This window comes from Bactrocera dorsalis, chromosome 3 (genome assembly GCF_023373825.1).
Source record: "Bactrocera dorsalis isolate Fly_Bdor chromosome 3, ASM2337382v1, whole genome shotgun sequence".
Taxonomy (NCBI): Eukaryota; Metazoa; Arthropoda; class Insecta; order Diptera; family Tephritidae; genus Bactrocera; species Bactrocera dorsalis.
Window position 1 is genome coordinate 70,788,552 of NC_064305.1, and position 23,029 is coordinate 70,811,580.

At 35.2% G+C, this 23,029-nt stretch overlaps 1 protein-coding gene across 4 annotated transcripts; it reads left to right on the top strand.

The window, feature by feature from the left end:
• Nucleotides 1-14,651: 14,651 nt before the first annotated feature.
• Nucleotides 14,652-20,624, top strand: LOC105227295 (PDZ domain-containing protein GIPC3). 4 transcript variants are annotated; one of them, XM_011206556.4, is made up of 2 exons: nucleotides 14,652-14,788; nucleotides 18,878-20,624. In XM_011206556.4, the coding sequence occupies exons 1-2, from the start codon at nucleotides 14,771-14,773 to the stop codon at nucleotides 20,000-20,002; spliced, it is 1,143 nt and encodes a 380-aa protein (XP_011204858.2). In that variant the 5' UTR covers nucleotides 14,652-14,770; the 3' UTR covers nucleotides 20,003-20,624. The 4 variants fall into 4 exon arrangements, with proteins under 4 accessions (XP_011204858.2, XP_011204860.2, XP_011204861.2 ...); XM_011206558.4 differs by lacking the exon at nucleotides 14,652-14,788 and adding an exon at nucleotides 16,402-16,545; XM_011206559.4 differs by lacking the exon at nucleotides 14,652-14,788 and adding an exon at nucleotides 16,480-16,636.
• Nucleotides 20,625-23,029: the final 2,405 nt, after the last annotated feature.

The window sequence follows — 23,029 nt, forward strand, 5'->3', positions numbered from 1 at the left end:
TTTACGACCTTTTTTGAACTCTTTGTACTCAAATAATTGTGCTCGTGATAGAGTAAACTCTCAGAAATGTTTTCGTCAATATTTTCAAGGATTCCGTAGCCGTGATGCCATTGAAAACATATAATTTTAAGCCAGCTTAGAGCGTCTTTTCGCGCCATAAACAAACAGCTCACCAAACTTCAAACCAACATAAAAAAGTTGTACCAATCTAAACATATTTTTATATCGGTTGCGGGCGCAGTTTAAATTCGCCAGTGCATATCAAATTTGATCAGATCCAGATCTATTTAGTTATACCAAACATTAGAGAATGACAAATGAAATAAACAAGTAGTACAAACTGGTAGAATCACATTGAAATAGTGATAAGGTTACTTTCACACCAGATTTCTGACAAGACAGTAAAGCGATTCAATTAGCATAAAAACGCAAATCGAAGACGACTGATATTATTCAAATTGAAATAATTAATCACGCATTGACTTTTATAAGTATAATTTTTCGCCAAACTTATTTAATTAGTAATATTTATATAAGCTACGGAACATTCATACAAATGTACATACATAAGTCTGTACATATGTATGTTTTCATATTTTTTCTGTAGCCACCCATTCCAGCAAAGTCTCTTACTTTATGGCCTGATCCGGCGCTCAAATGATAATATCGCTCGTCATTGTGGTTTGCAAAGTCATAACAGCTGATATGCGATATCGAAAGACAAATTCAGTCGAATAGACATAAATACATACATACATATGTATGGCAAACCGCTACAGTGGTAATATTCGCACAAATCTATATACATATATGTACATATATACAGTTTTCTTTTATGGTATCTAAATACATACATATGTACTTATGTGATTATATACTACATATTGTGGAGCCGGCATCATGCGATTGATTACACAAATGCAACAAAATGATCAACAAATGCGAAAGCTTATTCGTTCCTGGTATTTTATGTATTTGTGAGCGAGCTTTTATTAATGTATAATATAAACAAATCCACAATTTGATCTACTCAAACAAAGTTTTAGCTATTTCAATATTTAATTTGTAAAGCTTTTATGCTCTTTACAAAATTACAAGAGCGTAGAAAGCTTTGGATGAACTCTTTACTTTTTATTTGTGTGTAATTATGTTAAAAAGAGCAATGGATTGTCTAAGAGAATTTTCAATACAATAAGCAAAAAAAAGTGAAATAAACAAGTTAATGTATATATGTACATATAAATATGATTACATACAAATATGTGCATATGTACGTATTGTATATAGGCCAAAACATTTCTGCCTGTGGTAATGGCGGCCAGGTACTAATGCTAGTTGGAATATAGTTTTATTGCCCGAAAACACTATTTTTACCTACATATTTGTTTCGACCATGAAAATGACTGGTACTGAAAATTTGAAAAAGTGACATGACTCAACGTGCCCCCATTTAATATTTGCTATTTATAGTTTTGGCAATATTGTACTTGTAGACACTAAGCGATAATATGGGATAGTTTCAATAGCTTTTTGAATAGAAATCCAAAAAAAAAAACTTTTTACCTAAAATGTGTTTGAGAAAAATTCAAAAATTATTTTCGCCAGTTATGCCAGCTTGTTTACTTTATACCAGTTAGTTTTTATGGGTGTGCCATTAAATTGCTATAACATTTAACAGTTATAACTCTTTATAACCTTATATTTACTTGATTATGCCATTTTTACCGATTTATACCAGTCGTTTGTTCTATTCTTCAGCCTTTGATGAAAATCAACCAGTATCTATTTGATTATACCAGTTCATTTATTTATACCAGTTTATTGTATTCCGTACTCTCCAAGTTATAGCGCTTCGAAAACAGTTATTACGATATCGATAACTGTACCATTTTAGTTCATACTTTGTTTTGCTAATATTTTGATTACTTTGCGCGTTTCATAAACACAGCTATAAAAACCCACTTGCCCTCTTCTACCCCACATCGAAGCACAAACAGTAAATAACTTTAAAGCCACAACCAATTCGATAGTTTTGTTTTGCTCCAACGATATAAATTTATCAACAACAATAACATCCATAAACACTACTGAAGAACAAAAACAAAAAAGCTTGTTTTGCAATGTTGTAACTTTAGAATATTTGTATTTGTTGTGCTTTTTTTGCCAGCTGGCCGGCGACGCAGTTGCAATTACAAATGCACTTTAAGTATTTTATACTTACATACATACAGACATACATTCGTATGAGTGTACACGCTTGTAATTTAATGATAAAATGCAATTAAGGCGAGATGTTTTTGTTTACGACAAACTATTCAATAGCAAAACAAGAGCCTCACCATTGATAAAAACAAAACAATGCAAGTTGATAAGGTGGGACTTCGATCGCGTGAATTTTTTTATTACATAAACGGAAGGGATTGGTGTAAAGCGTGTTTTTAGCTTTTTATAAAAACATGTTCACTGTTTAATAACTGTAGCTCAGAGATGTTAAATAAAACTCGTTGAAAAATATCGAGTTTAGCTAAATTGATCTCGTAAAATCGATTAAATTTCTTCTCATATGAACGAAAATAGTTTCATTGAGTTCCATTGATCCATTTCGGTGTTCCATCCTTTTTTTAAAGAAGAAAACAGAAACTTCAAATTTAATAAAGAATGTTTATTATCATTCGAAATAACATTATTTTGCATTAAAAGATTATCTCTTCTAAATGTAGGCTGCGGCTCCGTCTCAGATGGTCCATCCGTAGAGTCCAATTTTCGATGACTCTTTCGAACATTTCGACTGGTAACTATACGCGTGAAATTTTGCTCCAAGTCCTGAATCGAAACGGGTTTGTCCGCATAGACTCTAGACTTTACATATCCCCACAGGAAAATGTCTAAAGTCTAACGGTGTCATATCACACCATCTTGGTGGTCAATCGACCGGCTCAAAACGTGAAATAATCTGCTCACCGAAATGTTTTCTTTTTTAAATTCACTGATGGATGCGGTGTGTGGGAAGTGGCGCCGTTGAAACCAAATGTCGCCGAGATCGCGAGCTTCAATTTCAGCAAATAGCCGGTTAACATGGGGCGATTACGGTCGCCATTGACGGTTACGTCCTTTCCGGCATCATTTTTGAAGAAATATGGACCGATGATTCCACCGGCCTACAAACCGCGCCAAAACGTTGTTTTTTCTGGATGAAATGGCAGCTCTTGAATCTCTCCAAGTTGTTTTTTGTCTCAAATCCGGCAGTTTTGCTGTTTTTACATACCCGTTGAGCCAGAATTGGGCCTCATCGCTGAAGAAAATTTGTTTCGATCTTTTTGGAGCTTTTTAAGAGCCCATAGAGTGAAGCGATGTCGCTCGGAAAGGTCGGACGGTTTCAGTTCTTACAGAAGCTGCACTTTTATTTAAAATCTCGACGTAAAATTCGCCAAGTCGTTCCATTCGTTGGACCGTGTGGTTTATACGGATCTTTGAGTAAATTGATACCAACGTTTAAGGTAAAATAATAACTTGTTTATAGACAGTCACATACATACATAAGTATGTATAAGTAAATCCACTTGTCCTCAAATCTGACAACACCTGTCAAGTGAACAAATTTTTAATAACTGGGCGCATTGCGATCGGGTATAAATGCATACGTGTTGGATAATGAATTGTTCATACTATAGAAGTGTCTACGACGTGTATTGCAAGCAAAAACAAAAACAGTAGTGACAACGGTCACAACGAATCCGATGACAACTACATGCATACACACATTTGTAGCCGTTTACATAGGTAGTATATGTACATATTTGCATCTTAATTGTTTATGCTAAAGCATATACTTAATTCCTATGGCAAATTTTGTTTACGACTTAAACGTATTGTTAATTATGCAATATAAGCACATCTACATACAGACATACTCGTATAATTACGTACTTAGTATATCTAAAATTAATAGAATATAAAAGCTACACGGAAAGGAAAATTTTTTGAATACAAAAAAGTTATTTGTTTTCTTTTTTATTACTTATTGACTTATTAGAGATTTTTTTAGTATACTAAGCTTTTAGGGCCTTCAAACTTTAAAGTCGTCACTGAAGTTCTAAAAGTCTCAAAACAGTCAAAGAAAAGTTATAAAGTAATTGATTTGTTTGCGCTAGCCTTAATAACAGTCTTCGATTTGCCAAGCGTTGGAGAGTAACGAGTTGTATAAACTAAATATAACAGGTTGAAAAGTCCCCGGCGTACTCTAGTAACACATTTTTTTCGCAAAATTCGTTTTATTTTCTATTTAATCTAGATCTCTATTCACTTGCTTTCGACAGCACGAAAAGGAGCTGCCTTTATGCCGCGATGTCTGAATTTGGTATCCCCGCAAAACTAATACGGCTGTGTAAACTGACGTTGAGCAACACGAAAAGCTCCGTCAGGATCGGGAAGGACCTCTCCGAGCCGTTCGATACCAAACGAGGTTTCAGACAAGGTGATTCCCTATCGTGCGACTTTTTCAACCTGCTTCTGGAGAAAATAGTTCGAGCTGCAGAACTCAACAGAGAAGGTACCATCTTCTATAAGAGTGTACAACTGCTGGCGTATGCCGATGATATTGATATCATAGGCCTCAACACCCGCGCCGTTAGTTCTGCTTTCTCCAGACTGGACAAGGAAGCAAAAGAAATGGGTCTGGCAGTGAACGAGGGCAAGACGAAATATCTCCTGTCATCAAACAAACAGTCGTCGCACTCGCGACTTGGCACTCACGTCACTGTTGACAGTCATAACTTTGAAGTTGTAGATAATTTCGTCTATCTTGGAACCAGCGTAAACACCACCAACAACGTCAGCCTAGAAATCCAACGCAGGATAACTCTTGCCAACAGGTGCTACTTCGGACTAAGTAGGCAATTGAGAAGCAAAGTTCTCTCTCGACAAACAAAAACCAAACTCTATAAGTCACTCATAATTCCCGTCCTGCTATATGGTGCAGAGGCCTGGACGATGTCAACAACAGATGAGTCGACGTTGCGAGTTTTCGAGAGAAAAGTTCTGCGAAAGATTTATGGTCCTTTGCGCGTTGGCCACGGCGAATATCGCATTCGATGGAACGATGAGCTGTACGAGATATACGACGACATCGACATAGTTCAGCGAATTAAAAGACAGCGGCTACGCTGGCTAGGTCATGTTGTCCGGATGGACGAAAACACTCCAGCTCTGAAAGTATTCGACGCAGTACCCGCCGCGGGAAGCAGAGGAAGAGGAAGACCTCCACTCCGGTGGAAGGACCAAGTGGAGAAGGACCTGGCCTCGCTTGGAATATCCAATTGGCGCCACGTAGCGAAAAGAAGAAACAACTGGCGCGCTGTTGTTGACTCGGCTATAATCGCGTAAGCGGTGTCTACGCCAATTAAGAAGAAGAAGAATCTAGATCTCTTCAAGCGTGGTACGCTGGATTATAAAGACCTTCCAATTTTTTTATTTTATTTTGGTAGTATGATTTATCCTTCGCTTCAAAATAGGCCTAAGTTTCTGCGATCAACATTTCACTAGACGAAAACTTCTTACCAGCGAGCATTCTTTTGAGATCTGAGAACAGGAAATAGTCGCTGGGGCCAGATCTGGTGAATACGATGGATGCGAAAGCCATTCGAAGACCAATTCATGGATTTTTGCAATCGTATCCACTGACTTGTAACACGGTGCATTGTCTTGACGAAAAGGCGCTTTCTGTTCCTTCAAATGCGGCCGTTTTTCGCCTATTTGGCTCTTCAAACAGTCAATTAACGCTTTGTAATAGACGCTGTTGATTGTCCTTCCTTCCCTAAGGTAGTCAATAGAAATTATTCCATTCGCATCCCAAAATACAGACGCATTAACCTTGCCAGCCAATGGGCGCGTTTTTCCACGCTTTGGAGCGGGTTCATGCCGTGCACTTCACTCGGATGACTGTCTATTGGACTTCGGAGTGAAATCATGGAGCCATGATTCATCCTTTGCACTTTGCAAGCTTTCTCATACCCAAATATTTATGAATGATATCATGTACTCGTACACGGTCAGTTGATATCTTTAGAGTGCCAGCTATCTCAAACAATTTCACTTTACGGTCATCCAAAATTATTTTGCGGACTTTTTTCATTGATAATAATTGAGCGTTACTGCGTTCACCGTCTTCGGTGCTCATTTCGCCACTTTGCATACCAATCGTTGATGGTTGGTTTTCCTAGGGCAAACCTTGGTAGCTTGAAGATAAAGGGCATACCACTTATACGCATACTCTTTTGTACGATTTCAACTCAAGCAATAACAATATAAGCTTTTATATATAATTTGTATGACAAGAAAGCAGCGTACAAAGAAAGCGAGCAGATAGATGGTGAATCAATAGCAGCAATAAAATTGAACAAAAACTGCCATCACATATACATACTTCTTTTTTTCATGAGAGCAGCGCGCCAACGTAACGAGTATAGAGTTGGTGAATTGAAGACGATGTTCTAATTTTATCGATATATTTCGAAATGATTTGAGTAAAATCCATAAAAAATGAGTTTTGCTTAGGATATTCAGTCTTCTAATCGACAATTATTGTATGTATATCACAAAGAGTGCTTAGTTGGCAGCGTTTCTGATTTATTATATATTCACAAAAGTTTAAGTTTTTTTAATGTTTAATTTTCCAATTGTTGTAATATTTTTCTGAGTGTATGTACTCGCTCATATGTTCATAATGCTGCTGTGTCGTTCAGCGGCAGCCGGCTGCTGACCACCGGTGTGCCCCCCAGTCAATGCCCCGCTGCTCGCTACCAAAGTCAGTGGCGTCAACAACATAGACAGCAAACCCAAAACCAGACGCAGACGGGCCCCCATTGTTTGTAGCCAATAGCGGCGTACAACGCGGAAGCGGCAATGCGAATACATACATACATATGTACATATTTATACATAAGTAAATAAATTCTTGAGCCACATACATATATACACACATGCGTTAGTAGCAAGTACATACATATGTGCCAATGAGAGATTATTGACTTGTTTTGATTGCATTAGCAACGCTTTGTAAACAATATTTTGCTCTAGCACCCACACGCAGCCACTTTAACCCATTGGAAGTTGTTTACATCTTGGATTCGGTCTAGTAAACGAATGCGTACGAGGGCAGTTCAATAAAAGTATATTTTTATACAGACATGTACATACATTCATACATACATATGTGTGTTAATGCAGCATATAGCTTGTTTATATATTTATTCATAAATTAGTCAGTGGAATTTATGAATATGTAATTAGTTAAAATGAAGATCGGTAGTCTAATTGATCGACCCTCGTAGGCGCGTGCTTTATGCGTACGCCACGAATGACACGTTTCTTAAAACAAAGTAACTTAGATGTTGTTGTTTTTTTTTTAATTCTAGTAAATATATTTATTTGTGAAATATATTATGCTAAAAAAATAATGGGTGGATTCACGAAGATTTCTGCTTTTGAGGCCGCCATATTCTTGTTTATGCGAATATACCGTAATTATATCTGCCAGAGAGTGAAGTACAAGTTCAATTTTAGCGCCTTAGGTCTATTGTGCACAATACTAAATTATACTCTAAACGGATTGTATGAAGTTAGTCATGAATATTGTAACACTCTGAAGAAAACGTCGGAGACCCTCTAAAGTGTGTAGCGTGACGAGTTGAGTCGATTTAGTTAGGACCATCTGTATGTACGCGAACTAATTCCTCAGTTTTTTGGGTATCGATCTGAAATTTTACATAAGTACGTGTTTTTCTTCTCAAGAAATTGCCAATATCGGGCACTATAAGATGTGCATAGGTGTCATACAAACTAAACTCGATCAAATTGAAGTCCATGTATGGAAAACTTATTTATTTTACAAGGTAACTTCACGAAAATTATCATAGATTTTTCAAATCAGCACTAAAAACTGCAAGCAAATGGTTCAGATCGGAGCTTATAGTTACTTAGTAGGTGTTCTGTTATAAAAATATCCACTTTGTTTCATAATACGTTCAAACTCGTTGAGCAGCAATCACCCTTCTATGTTTTTGAATTTGATTTCAGTTTCAATAACACTTGCATACATAATTCAACAATTTATTACGTGATTTCGAAACTCAAGCTGTTCACTGTCGTATGTTTAATGACATAACATTTTAATTTCACATATGTACATACATATGTATATAAACACATTAGATAGATAAGTTGCTCGTGAAATAATCACCTATCGCACATACTTATGTACATAGTGTAAATATTCATACGTCATTAGCGATCACGCGATACTGAAACATTACAATTTCTTCAACAAAATTGTCTTAGAATCTCCTTAAATTTGCGCACTAATTTGAAAAATAAAGCCTAACTTAGAGTTAACAGAAAGCGTTCGATTAAAAACTTTTATTAATGGTTCATTTAATGCCATTTCTCTAATTATTGTACATATATGTATTAGGTTGTCAAATATCTCCCTCCCCTTTTTTGCTCTTTATTCAATGCTTCATAAAAATTGGTACAATGATCGGATTTAGTTCAAATATGCGCCGTTTCGTTCGATAATCTGGACGGCAATTCCATAATATCCAACCCAAGTAGAAGCCACCCTCCTTATTTGCGAGGAATTCGGACAGCCATTTTCCACAAGCCTTTTTTAAGTTCAACTTTATATGCGATAAAACCTCCCATCCGTACTCCCGTAGCTTCTGACATCAAAGAAGTGTGTGGTCTGGCGTTGTTCTGGTGGAATACTACACCCTTCTTGTTGGCCAGTTCTGGACGCTTCTGGTCGATCGCCTGCTTCAAGCGGTCCAGTTGTTCGCAGTAGATGGTAGAATTAAGCGTCTGGCCATATGAGAGCAGCTCATAGTGGATGATTCATTTCCAATCCCACCACCATAATACTTTAGAGACTATATTATATTAGCATTTAAGTTAACCCGTTTTATACTCCCCTATCATGAAAAAGAAATTATAATAGTTTTGTTCACCTTAATCTAATAATATTTAAACAAAGAGTTCACTGACCTCGTAAATTGTAAAGGAAAGGATCATTGACCTCATGAATGTAAACAAAGACGTCATTAACCCCACAAAATGTAAACAAAAGGGTCACAAATGGTTAGTAACACGCAATGTAAACAAAGGATGTGGAATTGGATAAATGTAAACAATGGTTGTGGACTTGACTAAATCTAAACCAAAGACCGTTGACCCTGAAAATGTAAACTAAACGATCAATAACCTCAAAAAATATAAAAAAAAGGCTCATTGACCCAATAAAATGTAAGCAAAAGGGTCTGTGACCCCAAAACTAAATAAAGGTTGTTGAATTTACTAAATGTAAACAAAGGTCCAGGACTTGGCTAAATTTAGTAACTCTTAAAATGTAAATAAAGAAGTCAACGAGTTTCGTGAATTTTTACACCCCCAAAATTTCCAAGTCACTGACAGGATCTAATATTTTTACTCTGAAAAGAGTATTAAGATTGCCACGATGTTTAGAACACCCGAAAAGAAAAGTCGGTGCTCGTCCGTGTGTTCATCGGTCTGTATATATGTATACGCAAACTAATCTCTCAGTTTTTAAGATATCGATTTGAAATTTTACATACGTTCTTTTCTCTCCAAAAAGTTGCTCATTTGTTGGAACGGCCGATATCGGACCATTATAGGATATACATATACATATATGTAGCTGCTAAACGATCAGAATAAGGTGCTTGTATGGAAAACTTTTGCATTTGAGAAGGATATACATACATACACACATGACATGACATGAGTTATTGACCAAGGCGACGGTGCAATCTCTGAACAAACTGTTTAGGTCGAGGCATTATAGCATATATGTACATACATATGTATGTACATACATACATATACAGCTGCCATACAAACTGACCGATTTGTAAGGAATCCGTTGTATTTGTGAAGGGTTTTATAGATCCGATGCAACCGAAACGTTTTTTCTTTAGTTTTTAAATTCTCAACACAATCGCGTAGAACTCATTAACATCGGTTAACCATATAATAAATAAATCACAAAGTCAATTGCTATTTTACATTTATATTTGTACTGTAACTATTCAATTCACACTCACAGCACTTTAGTTGACACATTTAGCTCAATTGAGCGTTGAATTAGTAAATTTAATGCAAATTTAAATATATTCAAAGATAGCAAAGACGTTGACGTGAATGGGTTTGAGTCTCCGACCACCATTCAGTTAGTCGTGGGTTTATAATACAGTGCTTAGAAAGAGTAGATACTATTTTTTTAGTATGAATTGCGCACAGAACTCATCAATCACTTCGACGAGCGTCATGGAAAGAAGCTGGGCCAAATAATTGATAAGGTTGTAAATTTTTTATATCTTTGTAGATATGTGCATATGTATTTAGGTAAATAAGACCTTGTGAAGCTAGAGAAATAAACGATAAACATGTGGCTTGCGAAAAAAGTTTGACCTTCAATTCATAAACATACTTATGTGTGTAAGCAAAACTTTCAGAAGTATACATACATACTTATGTAACTTACTTATGTATGTATGTATCATTCATACACACGTATGAATATTTAACAAGATAATGTTTAGGAGTAGTAGTGATTGTATAGTTTTATATGTGTGCGATATAATTTTTGTTCACTTTTGGCTTTTTGTCTGTATATTATCATTCATGGGTCTAATATGACATTCAAATCACAAATAGACTGGAGGAAAAGAGAAAAACACGGGAGTACAAAAAATCAACCAAGAATAGTTAGGCGACACGTGACAGTAATTACAGGTTAGATGTACCTTTATAACTATGTACTTAAGAGGTGTGTCAGCTTAGCGACGTACATAGAATGGGTCGACTCTACATATATTTACCTTTCTATTTGTGAAAAATAGAAATTATTATAATTAGTTTTTTATTATGAAGTTACACAAAAAGGCATTATTTTACTTTTATAAGTTTGAATTGAATTTATAGGCGTCTCAAGCAAATAACTGCCTTTCAACTCGACAATTTTGCTATTATTTCTTAGGATAAACAACTGTAAACTGTTCTTTTAAAGCACACCCTAAATTCAAGTCAGGATATGTGGCTGATTCATTTCGAGATTACCTACTTTTTTAAAGAAAAACCACAGAAACTTCACATTTAATGGGCAATGTTTATTATCATTCGAAAGAACCTTCTTTGGTCTCCATATTTATAGAATATACCTTTTATATGTTGGCCGCGGCTATGTCTCAGATGGTCCATCCATTGAGTCCAATTTTCGATGACTCGTTCGATCACTTTGCCTGCTAACTGGCAAATGATACGCGTGATGTTTTGCTTTATGGTCCGAATCAAAACGGGATTGTCCTCATAAACTGTATACCTTACATATCCCCACAGCAAAAAGTCTAACGGTGTGACATCACACGATGTTGGTGCCCAATCTACCGGCCCAAAATGTCAAATTATCTGCTCTTTTCCCACGGTAACGCTTAGTCTTATTCAGCTTGTGACACGACCGATAAACTGAAGGAATTACATTATGAACCAACCAACCGAATTTGTAATTTGATTTGTCTCTATAGGACTATTTTCTCGAATACGGTGGTTGCAGAACATTCATTTTGACCTGGTTTGACGTGTTTTTTTTTCGTCTTCGACACACCTTTGCCACGATATTCCGGCGATTTATCGTCTGTTTCCGGGTTTCAAGCATAGATCCAAGACTAATCGCCAGTAATAAAACTTTTCATGACATCTTGGTAATCGGAAAGCATTCTTTCACAGACGATAAGGTGGCCCTGGTTTTCGAAAAAATTGAGTGATTTCGGAACCAATTATGCTTTCACTATTCTAAGTGGTAAATGATCTTTCAAAATGGTTATCATTTGAGATTCGACACAGATGTCACTGATAGTCATACCAACCAAGAAAAAAAAAATTTCGATGAATGGGTTTTCGAGCGAAATCTTACTACTTTCTGCCCATAGTAATATAATTAATGAAAATTGCCTGTTTAGGAGACTTTGACTAAACAAGAAGTGCGTCTTGCGTTTGTTTTTTTTTTTTAACATCGGCAAGCAAATACGGGTATAACAAAACGTTTAAAAGCATATCACAGTGCAATGTTGTTGCTTTTTAATACAAGTCCATACTTCTTCCGCATAACACAGAGCAGAGTTGAAAAAACCTTTGCTTACGCAGTGCTAAATGCAAATATTACTGACGTTCTACAAGCCAGTGCGCCGCATATCAACTTAATAAAAACACATTTACATACAAATGTATATACATATGTACAAAAAACTACATACAATTTCATTTTAATTAAATTCTATTTCCATATTCCTGTATTATGTCGCTCGATGTTTCTTATTATCAAAGGCTACAAAGTAGTTTTATTAATCTAATTTACACACATAATATATGTACATACATATGTATATACATTTGTATATGCACTAGTTTCTTCTTTTTTGTTGTTGAACCTTGCGTCAATGTTGGTAGTCTTTCAGTAAGTGACCTTGAAGATCTATTTGCTCGCGCAACGCGCGCCTTTAATATTGTTTTTGTTGTGGAGAGGTGTGTACCAAAATATATACATACATACATATATCTCAGTGTACATATATATACATGAGTTTTATGTATGATTATATATTTATTTGTTTTGATCACGTTTATGGTTTTGCTGTCATACGCTTATGAAAAGGGGCTCGTTCTTTATGAATATACAAATCATATATGTATACAGCTAGTACATATTACATACGAGTATATAAATATTTAGGTTTTATAGTATCTTAATGTGACAGGTTATGGAATTTTTTCAGATATTTATGCTTTTTTAACTCAATATATTTAGCCACGTATGCGTAAATTTTTAGCATAACAAAGTGTGTAATGGAAATATTTAAACACGTTGATGGTTTTTATTCATAATATATATGTATGTACATAGGTAAAAATACATATTGTAACCAATAATGTATGTATAGAGAGCAAGTGATACCGTTATCAGAAGTCGTGTTATTGATTTCGAACATGTCAGCTATATAAGTCATAAAATGTTAGTAGTTTCTGCACCAATACATCTTCGGCCTTCTGGTCAATAAGAGCATCACCAAAAGGTGTTGTGAAATTTGTCTCAGTTCAGAGTTGTTGTCCTAAATTCTCAAGTTTTTCCGAATGGTACATAGTTTTGGAGATACTGATTTGGAAAGTTGGCGCTCGAGTTTACATATCATCATATCATATTATAGTCACTTAAAACTTTAAACATAAGAAGAAGCAGAAAAAAACTTTAAACGCGTTTTTCCTGAAACTGTATAAGATTTCTTGCGAACTATTAAGCGATTTTAATGCAGGTCTTTGAGATATAATTTACAAGTCCTTGAACTAAGGATTTTTTTGTTCAATTACAACCATTATAAAACTAATCTGGAGAAATAGTCACCAAAATTTGCATTTTGTCTGCCAAAAATACAATTTTCGTGTTTTTTTCTTCGTCGAATACCTGTTTTATGTTCTTAATTAAAGCACGTTTTTTTTCTGTTTTACGCTTGATAATTCTGTAAAAAGTTCTGTTGTCAAACTTTTTCTCGAGGAACTGTCAGAAATGACGTTGTACTGGCCGAATTTTGAATAATTTCCTTTGAAAATTAAAAAAAAAATGTAAAATAAGTATCTTTGGAGTAATAAAAGGTTTGAATAAAATATTATTTATTATAGAAAACTAAAATTATTAAAAGTGTGGCGTTTTTTGGGCGAGAAAACCCGTGTAACCCCTTAAAATCAACATGGCTTGTTTCTTAAGAGCCTTTTGACTTTATATTCATAGCGAAATCGTAAAGGAAGGAACATCGTGTCATTTGATGCAGAAGTTTGCGAGGATATTAAAATATTCCGAACTTAGGATGTTTTTGAATTGAAAAGAAATGGTCGCGAAGTTAATAAATATAGTTAGGTTAAATTTAAATCCTACCGAACCTGCTACGAATCTCATTTGGACAACCTAGAACGCCATTTTATAACATGCTTATTCAGTTAAGTTAATAGTTTTCCAGTGGTCCTCAAAACAATTTCTTTTCACTGAGGATCAGCTGATGGGATCAAAATATTCTACACCTAAACAGCTGCCAGTGGGAGTAGGCAACATACTCGTATACTTCGTATTCCTTATGTGGGATAACTGGTTGATCTCCGCTACGTCAGTTGTCAAGTAATTACAAATGCAATCGTCTAAAATAGTTTGCGAAATGTTTTCCTCAATTATTCTTTACATATTTTTCTCGTTCGTTAATCTCACTATTGCAATTTTATAATAATAATGATATAATATGTATACATGCAATTTTTGCTTTTATACTATACTACAATTCCTTATCAATAAAGAAATCGTAATTTCATATTTTATCAAGCTGGTTAGTACAAGTATGAGTAATCAAAATGATGGCAACACAAATTTCCCAACTTACCGTTTCTGTCATAATTGCTATAATTGCCATAAAAACTCTACATAAAGATTGTTGTCAAACAATGCGCAATTAATCAATTTGTATATATGTAAAAGCAAAGGAGAAAAATAAAAAACTGTCAAGTTACTGTTAATTTTTTATTATTGTATGACAATTAAAATTTCTTGTGTTTCAAAAATATAATAAGAAAATAAAAATTATTTGAAGTATTTACATAAATATTTAGAAGGATTTGTGACGAGCATCTCAAGGATATATAAAACAGAAGTTTACTTATTTTTGTGTGCATGCATTTCTTAAATAAGGTATTCTATATTATAAAAAAGTGTTCTGCGAAAAATGTGAAGAAAAATAGTGAGAAATTGCTGAATATCTGTGATATTAATAACTGTTATATAATCAATTGAACTGCAGTGCTATTTGGTAGGTTAGGCAAGTCTTGAATTATTTTCTCTAAGACGGGTTTAGCTACTAAAATACTTCTTTGTTGATATAGAAGATTTATTCTTAGAGCAAATATTTATGATAGAACCGCTAAAATTTAAATTTTTTGTTAGAGGCTCCTTTTCAATCATATTAACTATAAAATAATGCACAAGATCTAGAATTGTTTCGAAAAGCGCGAAAACATGAATATGTATCGTTTGAAAGACCAGTGTTTTATCATTGGTCAAGATTTAGTTCTGTGCTGTCTCAGCAGCATAATTCCCTGAAACTATTCGGGAAGCATTTTTTGTATTTTAACCACAAATATCGAATACGGAGAGGGACTTAAAGATTTAGATCAAATAAAGGATGATCCATTTCGAGGTTCCCCACTTTGTTTTTTAAGAAAAAACACAAAAACTGCAAGTTTGTTGAGGAATGTTTATTATCCTCCGAAAGAACATTTTATGGCATTTATTTTTTTAATGTGTTGACCGCGACTATGCCTTAGATGGTCCATCCGTTGAGTCCAGTTTTCGATGACTCGTTTAAACATTTCGACTGATAACTGGCGAATGACGCGCGGGATGTTATGTGTTTTTTCTGGATGTAATGTTAGCTCTTGAATCTCTTCAGGTTGATCTTCTTCCCAAATGCTCTAATTTTGCTTGTTTGCATAGCCATTGAGCCAGAAATGGGCCTCATCGCTGAACAAAATTTGGCTCGAAATCATCGGATTTTCTTGGAACATTTCAAAAGCCCATAGAGCAAAGCGATGTCGCTTGGGAAGGTCGAGCGGCTTCAGTGCTTGCAGAAGCTGTATTTTGTACGCTTTCATAATGAATGCTAGGTCTCAAGATACATACGTCAGTAGCCCAATAATGTTGACCATAAGTTGTTTAAGCGTAATTTTTTCCGTAATGTAATGCAATACTTAACAAAAATAACATGACAGCTTGGCACAATTTTCCCGTAATCTGTCAAAAAACGCTATTGGAGCACCCGTTAAATACATATGTAATTAAAGTTTATTACTTTTTTCGTGAAAAATACGTTAAAAAATTATTATTAATCGACTCTAACTTGCCGATCCAGGCACCTCTTAATCAGATGAGTCCTGGTCCTTGTTAATTTCGATCCAACCGCAGTAATTTTGTAAAAATCTATATGGATCCTATTCCCTCTTTACTTACTTTCGTGCATATTTACGCCCCACTTCAGTTCTAAAATAAACCTAACCTGGAAGGTACAATGATAATACTATTTTTTGCTAATTATCGTGTCTGTTATTGTGATAGCGCTCATTCAAGTGCACACTTTCTCATTTGCCACTGACGAATTTTGGGGTTACCATCAAGCAATGCTACTACTACTAAAAATGCTACCATTTTTGATATTTGTATAGTGTATACTCTAGTATACCGTACTCCAATGCACACTCCCGGCCGCTGCAAAGGCGTGAGTGCGCTGCATGCCTTACTGCTTATCTATCACATTGTTTCTTATTGTGCGCGTTCTCCAAGAAATCTTATCGCCTTTTCACGCATTTTTAGATAAGATGTTCATGAAATGCTGACAAAGCGACGTAGCATTTTCTGTAGTCTCTGAATGTCAGAAGTGCCGTTTTTAGCAAGGCGTACGTATATTTGTCCTCAACGTGTTTATTTAAATCGAATTAATTTAATAATAGTTAATACCTCAATTAAATAAAGGAGAAAGTGTGGTCGGTGCGTGTTCAAATTAAATAAGCAATTTCTCATTATTAAAAACTCAAAGAATTTATCGTGTTTGTATAGCATTTGCAACGCAAAATTTACACTTGTATTTGTTACAATGAATCATATGTAGCTACTGAGTTTGGATTTAACCTCACTTATTAACATATTATCGCACACGTAGTTATGGTGAAAAAAATAATGAAATAAACAAAACAAAAAGTGCATTTATGCGAAAACTAATCATAACTGAACATATGTTACAACATTTGTATATATATACATACATGCATACATACCAATATCATTTACTATGGTTATGGTCTTAACTAATAAAAAGTGATTTAAGATATTTTTAACTAAAATATGTATGTGGTTTTGGGTAGATTTATAATTAGTGGCTAACATGAAAGAGTGGTTTGGACTACTGGAGAGAATTTTTGAACAAAAAAAAAAATAATAATAATAAAATTATTTATAAAATAAATAAAAAATTATTAAATGCGGCATGAGTACCTGAGAACATGACTACAGGTTGCGCCATGTTTTATATCGGTTGTAAACTTTGATTAACTTTGACAATTCCGAACGGATTGAGTTATTTAGACGTGCTTTGAAAACAGTATCATTCTAGCTATGAATCACTTAGCGCCAGAAACCAATGTTTTGACTCAGATCATCGTACTTACATATGTATATGGACAAAAATATTGTGGAAAGAGCTGATATTGACTTAACAGCCACGTCTCCACAAGAGAATCCAATTTGATCCTGATGATTTTTTTTATGGGGTTAATTTTATATGAAAGCAAAGTGTCTGTCAGAAATCTTCGAACCATTGACAGGCTCACAGCAATTCGTATGAAACTCATAACTATATCGCCTGATACAGTCGTAAAAAGTTAAACAAAAATTAGAAGAGGAGCTCATTTTTTGGCGGTATCTCAAATATCTAAAGAAAATTTATTCAATTTTATTGGCCCTGGCATAAAATTTGGCTTTATTATACTGATTAATTCTAATGTGTGATTATATTAATCTAAAAACCAAAAAAACCAAATACTTCTGAAATATATTTGAAATAACTAAATTCGAATTAATAATTAAGAATTCGCTTTGCTTGAAAAAAAAGACTTATGAAAGCACTCTAACAATACAAGTAGATAGAATGTCATAGTTACATACCTTTGTTTGCGATGATCGGAGATAAAATACAGTTCTTATCAGGCCCACAAATCACCACGAGCCGCTCCATTAAAACATAATAGTATTAACTAGAAACTACAACAAAAAATCCGCGTCAAAGAAAATTTACCAAGCGGCGGAATCAAAGTGTGTCTCGTTTATTGCCGGGTACAAAAGAACACACCCGATTTCCTATACCCTCTACAGAGAATACGAAGTTATCTATAAAGTATATAGTTTCTAACAAAAAAAGTACTAGGAAATTGTAAATAAAACGCAAAATATTTGATTACTCATTGATATTAATTATGCTAACGATTTTTCCAGTCCTCGAAACATTTTTCATAAGCATTTTTTGAGATGGTCTTCAGCTCCTTGAGCAAATTTTTTTTATCTCTTCGATCGACTGAAAACGGGTTCCATTTCGATGATTATTGACTTGTTTGCATGTCAACCTCATAAACTCATGTTCGTCGGCAGTTAAAATGCTCCCCATGAATGTGGGATCGGAATTCGCACGATCAAGCATGTCCAAAGAGACCCGTTTACGATAGTCTTTCTGAAAAAATTCAGCTTTATTGGGACGAGGCGAGCAAGAACGCGTTTCATACTCAAAATATCCACCAAAATCATTCGATTTTTAATCGACTACCCCTAAGTAAGGGGTAATATGACAAGATCTTAGCTAGATCCAGAATTATAGAGATCCAACAGATATAGAATGTCAACCAACCGAACTTGGCAACTTTTAACTTGTAAAACCTTAATTTTATTGGATAAAGATCAGTCGCGCTGCACTCTTAGGCAGAAGTTTAGGTAAACATTTCGCAAATTAGTAATTTATTCGAAGATCAAAGAAAATGTGTACTCTCCATACGTGCAAACCACTTTTTAAACAAGACCAAGTGAAATATCAAATATTTAACTAACAAAGGAACTCACTAAGTCCTAATGTAAAAAACACATACCCAACACAGGTGATGTTATTAACTAAATCCATCTAACACTAGCAGTAAATTATGGAGCAAAATTTTTGTTAAATCATATGTAAATTCTCTCCACAAACAGATACAAAAGACGATCGTGACAGAAAAAGATAAGAGAGGGAGAGAGAGAGTAAACAAAGAGCAACATTTTTGGAAACATTTCGCTATGCCGCTATTTTCAAAAAAGGGTCCCAAATTTGGTAGAACAGATTCCGATCTATCTACAATTGCCGCTACCACTGCCACGGGGGGCAACACATCATACAACGACAACAATAACACAACGGCCAACGGTAAAGCGACCACTATGAATGGCAGCAGTAACGCGAATAACCGCAACGATGCATACATTCCCAAACCGCAACTAATATTCCACTGCCAACTGGCGCATGGCAGTCCAACCGGCTTGATAACCGGCTTTGCGAGCGTGCGAGAGCTATATAAAAAGATCGCCGAATGCTACGACATACCTGTCGAGGAGATACTTTTCTGCACTTTGAATTCACACAAAGTGGACATGACAAAACTGCTGGGCGGTCAAATCGGACTGGATGACTTCATATTCGCGCATCGAAAGGGGCGACCGAAGGAGATTGAAATTGTAAAATCAGAGGATGCGCTCGGTTTAACCATAACCGATAATGGAGCGGGCTATGCATTCATTAAACGCATTAAAGAGGGTTCGGTCATCGATCGCATCGAACACATTAGCGTCGGTGATCATATTGAGAAGTTGAATGATATTACTATGGTGGGTAAGCGACATTACGAAGTCGCACGTCTGCTAAAGGATATACCTACCGGCACCACATTCACGTTGCGACTGGTGGAACCGATGAAGAGTGGCTTCCAGGGTATCGGTCCGCGCACACAATCGCGAGCGCCCTCTGGACGTGGCTATGGCAGTGGCAAGGAGACGTTACGATTTAAGGCGAACGGTAATGTAGAGATCGAGGACAAATTCGACGAGTCAACGCAATCGGGCATTGAGGCGATCAATAATTTGTTGGAATCGTTTATGGGCATAAATGACACCGAATTGGCGACACAAATTTGGGATTTAGGCGCGAACAAGTCCAATTCAATGGACTTTGCGGAGGCTATCGACAATTCGGATTTGGAGTCATTCGGCTTTACCGACGATTTCATTATCGAACTGTGGGGTGCTGTAACGGATGCCAGACGTCGGAAAACGGCGAAGAACTAAACTTGTGCCTACAATTTTGAAATAATTTTAAACTAGAGGACTCTCAGTAGACGAAACGAGTTGGTGACGTTGAAGAGAGTAAGCAGGAAAGTGGAAAGAGAGCGAGAGAGTAATGCTGTAAAACGATGTAAATGTCATGTTGAAGGAATATGCAAATTTAAAGAGTATTGTTTAAATGAAAATTACGGTATTTTTCACTATTTTGAAAGTCGGGTGGCATATCAATGTATTTATTTTAAAGTATGTATGTATAATAAATGCGCTTTTTGTTTGTTATACCAACCTATGCTATTATTGATATTTTCCTAATATTAATGATAAATAAATATGTATTTGAAAGGAGAATTAAAACAATCAATTTGTACGTAAGCTGTTTTTGCCAATTTATATTTATTTACATATACATACATATATATATATACATATGTACGTACGTAAATATATGTATTTATTTTATTATGTATTCGTTTAAATATACCAGCTAATTAATATATTACATGTATGTAGTCTATAAAAGCGCATATTTACAAAAAGAATTGTCGCAGCAGCGAAAAACTGTTTTAACGGAGTGTGTAAAAATACAAATAAAACAACAAAAGCAATATTTACATATATTAATGCATTTGTCTAAATCTTTTTATTTTCGCACAAATTTATTGCAAATTTGTTGATATTTATTTGTTTTCACGATTAAATTGTGCTGGTAAGTTTCTTCTATTTTTTGTTTGTTTCTATCTTTTCTGTTTTTCCTTTCGTTCGTGTCCCACGTGCTAAGCGCACTTTAAACCCACATACTAAATATTAATTTTTGCTTAATTTTCAAAATTTTGTTTTTCTCTCACTTGCATAGAGACAGCAATTGCCTTGTTTTTTGGCTTCTAGCCAAATTTTCCGCAAAATTTCACTCGTAGGCGTTGGCATGGCCGGGCATTTCCTCACCAAGTTCAGTTCATTGATGCTCACAAATGTGCAATGTTTTCGCGTGACTAATTTATGTTAAATTTATGCGATGAATGGAACAAATATGAGCTTTTTTTTCATTTAGCAGACAAATGTTTACTGCAGAGAAATTCTTTTGCAAAGCGTAATGGCGGATTATAACATATACATACATATATGATTCTGCGCTAGACAAAAGTTAATAAAGAAATACCCACAAGGTTAACCATGGATGTTCGAGAACTATTGTGAAGCATATGTAGATTGTGAAAAAAAAGTACCCGAAAATTGTAAATAAAACGTAAAATATTTAATTATTCATCAATACTTATTTTGTTGCATTCAAAGTAATCCCCACCAGATTTAATTAACTTATGCCAACGATTTTTCCAAGGAGCGGCAATTTTCTGTTTAGGGAACAAGAAACATTCACTCGGAACCAAATTTGGTGAATACAGTGCTTGATCGTTGGCGTTAATTGCGTAATTGGCTTTAAATTCAGTCACAATCGTGATTCAGCTTTATCGGGACGAGTCGAGCAAGAACACGTTTCATACCCAAAATAGCCTCCAAAACTATTCAAAATGTATCGAAAGGTATGTCGAACTCTCTTGCCATCTCATGAACACTTGTCTGACGATTTTCAAGCACCATATCCTTCATTTTTTTAATTTTCATCAGTCGAAGAGGTCGACGGTCGTCCAGAATGAGGCATGACTTTAACGTTCCCACGACCGTCTATGAAGGCTCTATACCACTCGTAGGCTTGTGTGTTTAATAAAACTGAATCACCGTAAGCCTTTAACCAAGTGTCTATACGTTTAAATATGTGTTCGACAGTTTTTGAGATAACCGAACGAAATTTAGTACGTAAGTGCATTTCGATATTCCATTAATCATTTGTCAGATCGGACAACTATATCGCATATATCGAATCGGCTGTGTGCGATTTTTAAACTTCAGTTCAAAAACCTCTGGCTCGAAACTGATTTTAGACCAATGGCCTCTTAGTTGTTCAGAATGGACGGTAAAACATTTCAGGCATACGCGATTTTATAGAAAAAATGGACCCGATCTAGTGTGTACACTATGTTCTATGAAATAGATTTCTGTGGATTTCTACCAATTAATTATTGAAAAAGTCCTACTTACTGAAATAGTTATACCGGTCACAAGGTCGAATTTAAAAACATTCTTTCACTTTGTAGGTCATAAGCATGATTACCGACTAGTTATTTGGAGATGACTGCACAAATGTTTAATAAATATAAAATAACGGTTTGTATAAGAGAAAAATACCTTCTATAAAGAAATGTATCTTGATTTGGATCAGCCAGTTTGTAGGCAGCTACAACGTCTACCAATAGGAATGACGTGATTTTGACTGCTCGTAGCGGTCATGTTTGTTTACGGACTTGTGTCAAATTCTGTCAGTGCGATCAGTAAGCTTTGCCATTTCATCTTGTCATATTTCACTTTGATATAACGCTAAAAGAGCTCCAAGGCTACATACATATAGCGAACTTGTGTGTCATCGAAAAATGGCGTAAACGGGAGCCACACAAAACGGAGCCGACATATTATTCAAATAATAAATGACATATCAAATGACATAATCTGCGTAACAAAAACACAGAACCCAATTGGAAGGTTTTTTTCTTCATTTAAACATCACGTCGTTCCTGTTGGTAAACGCTTCATACTTATATGCTGTAGTGGTCCGATCCGAAAATTATATTCGGATATTAATGGCGTTACCTTGGATAACAATCTATTCGAAATTTTGTGAATGTAAAAGTTTCCATACAGGGACTTGATTTTGATCGTATCATATATCATATTGTGGTCCAATATTAGCTTTGACAAATGAACAACTTCTTAGCGTGAAAGGGACTTGTGTAAAATTTCAGATCGATATGTCTAAAAGTGAGATACTAGTTCGCGTATATACAGACGACCATGGCTAAATCGATTCAGCTCGCCACACTGAACATTTCTAGTTATATAGTCCTTTAAAGGGTTTTCGTGAACAGCTTGCATATTTATAAAAAGATTAAAGAAAGGTTGCTCTCCTGTGTCTCTTCCTCT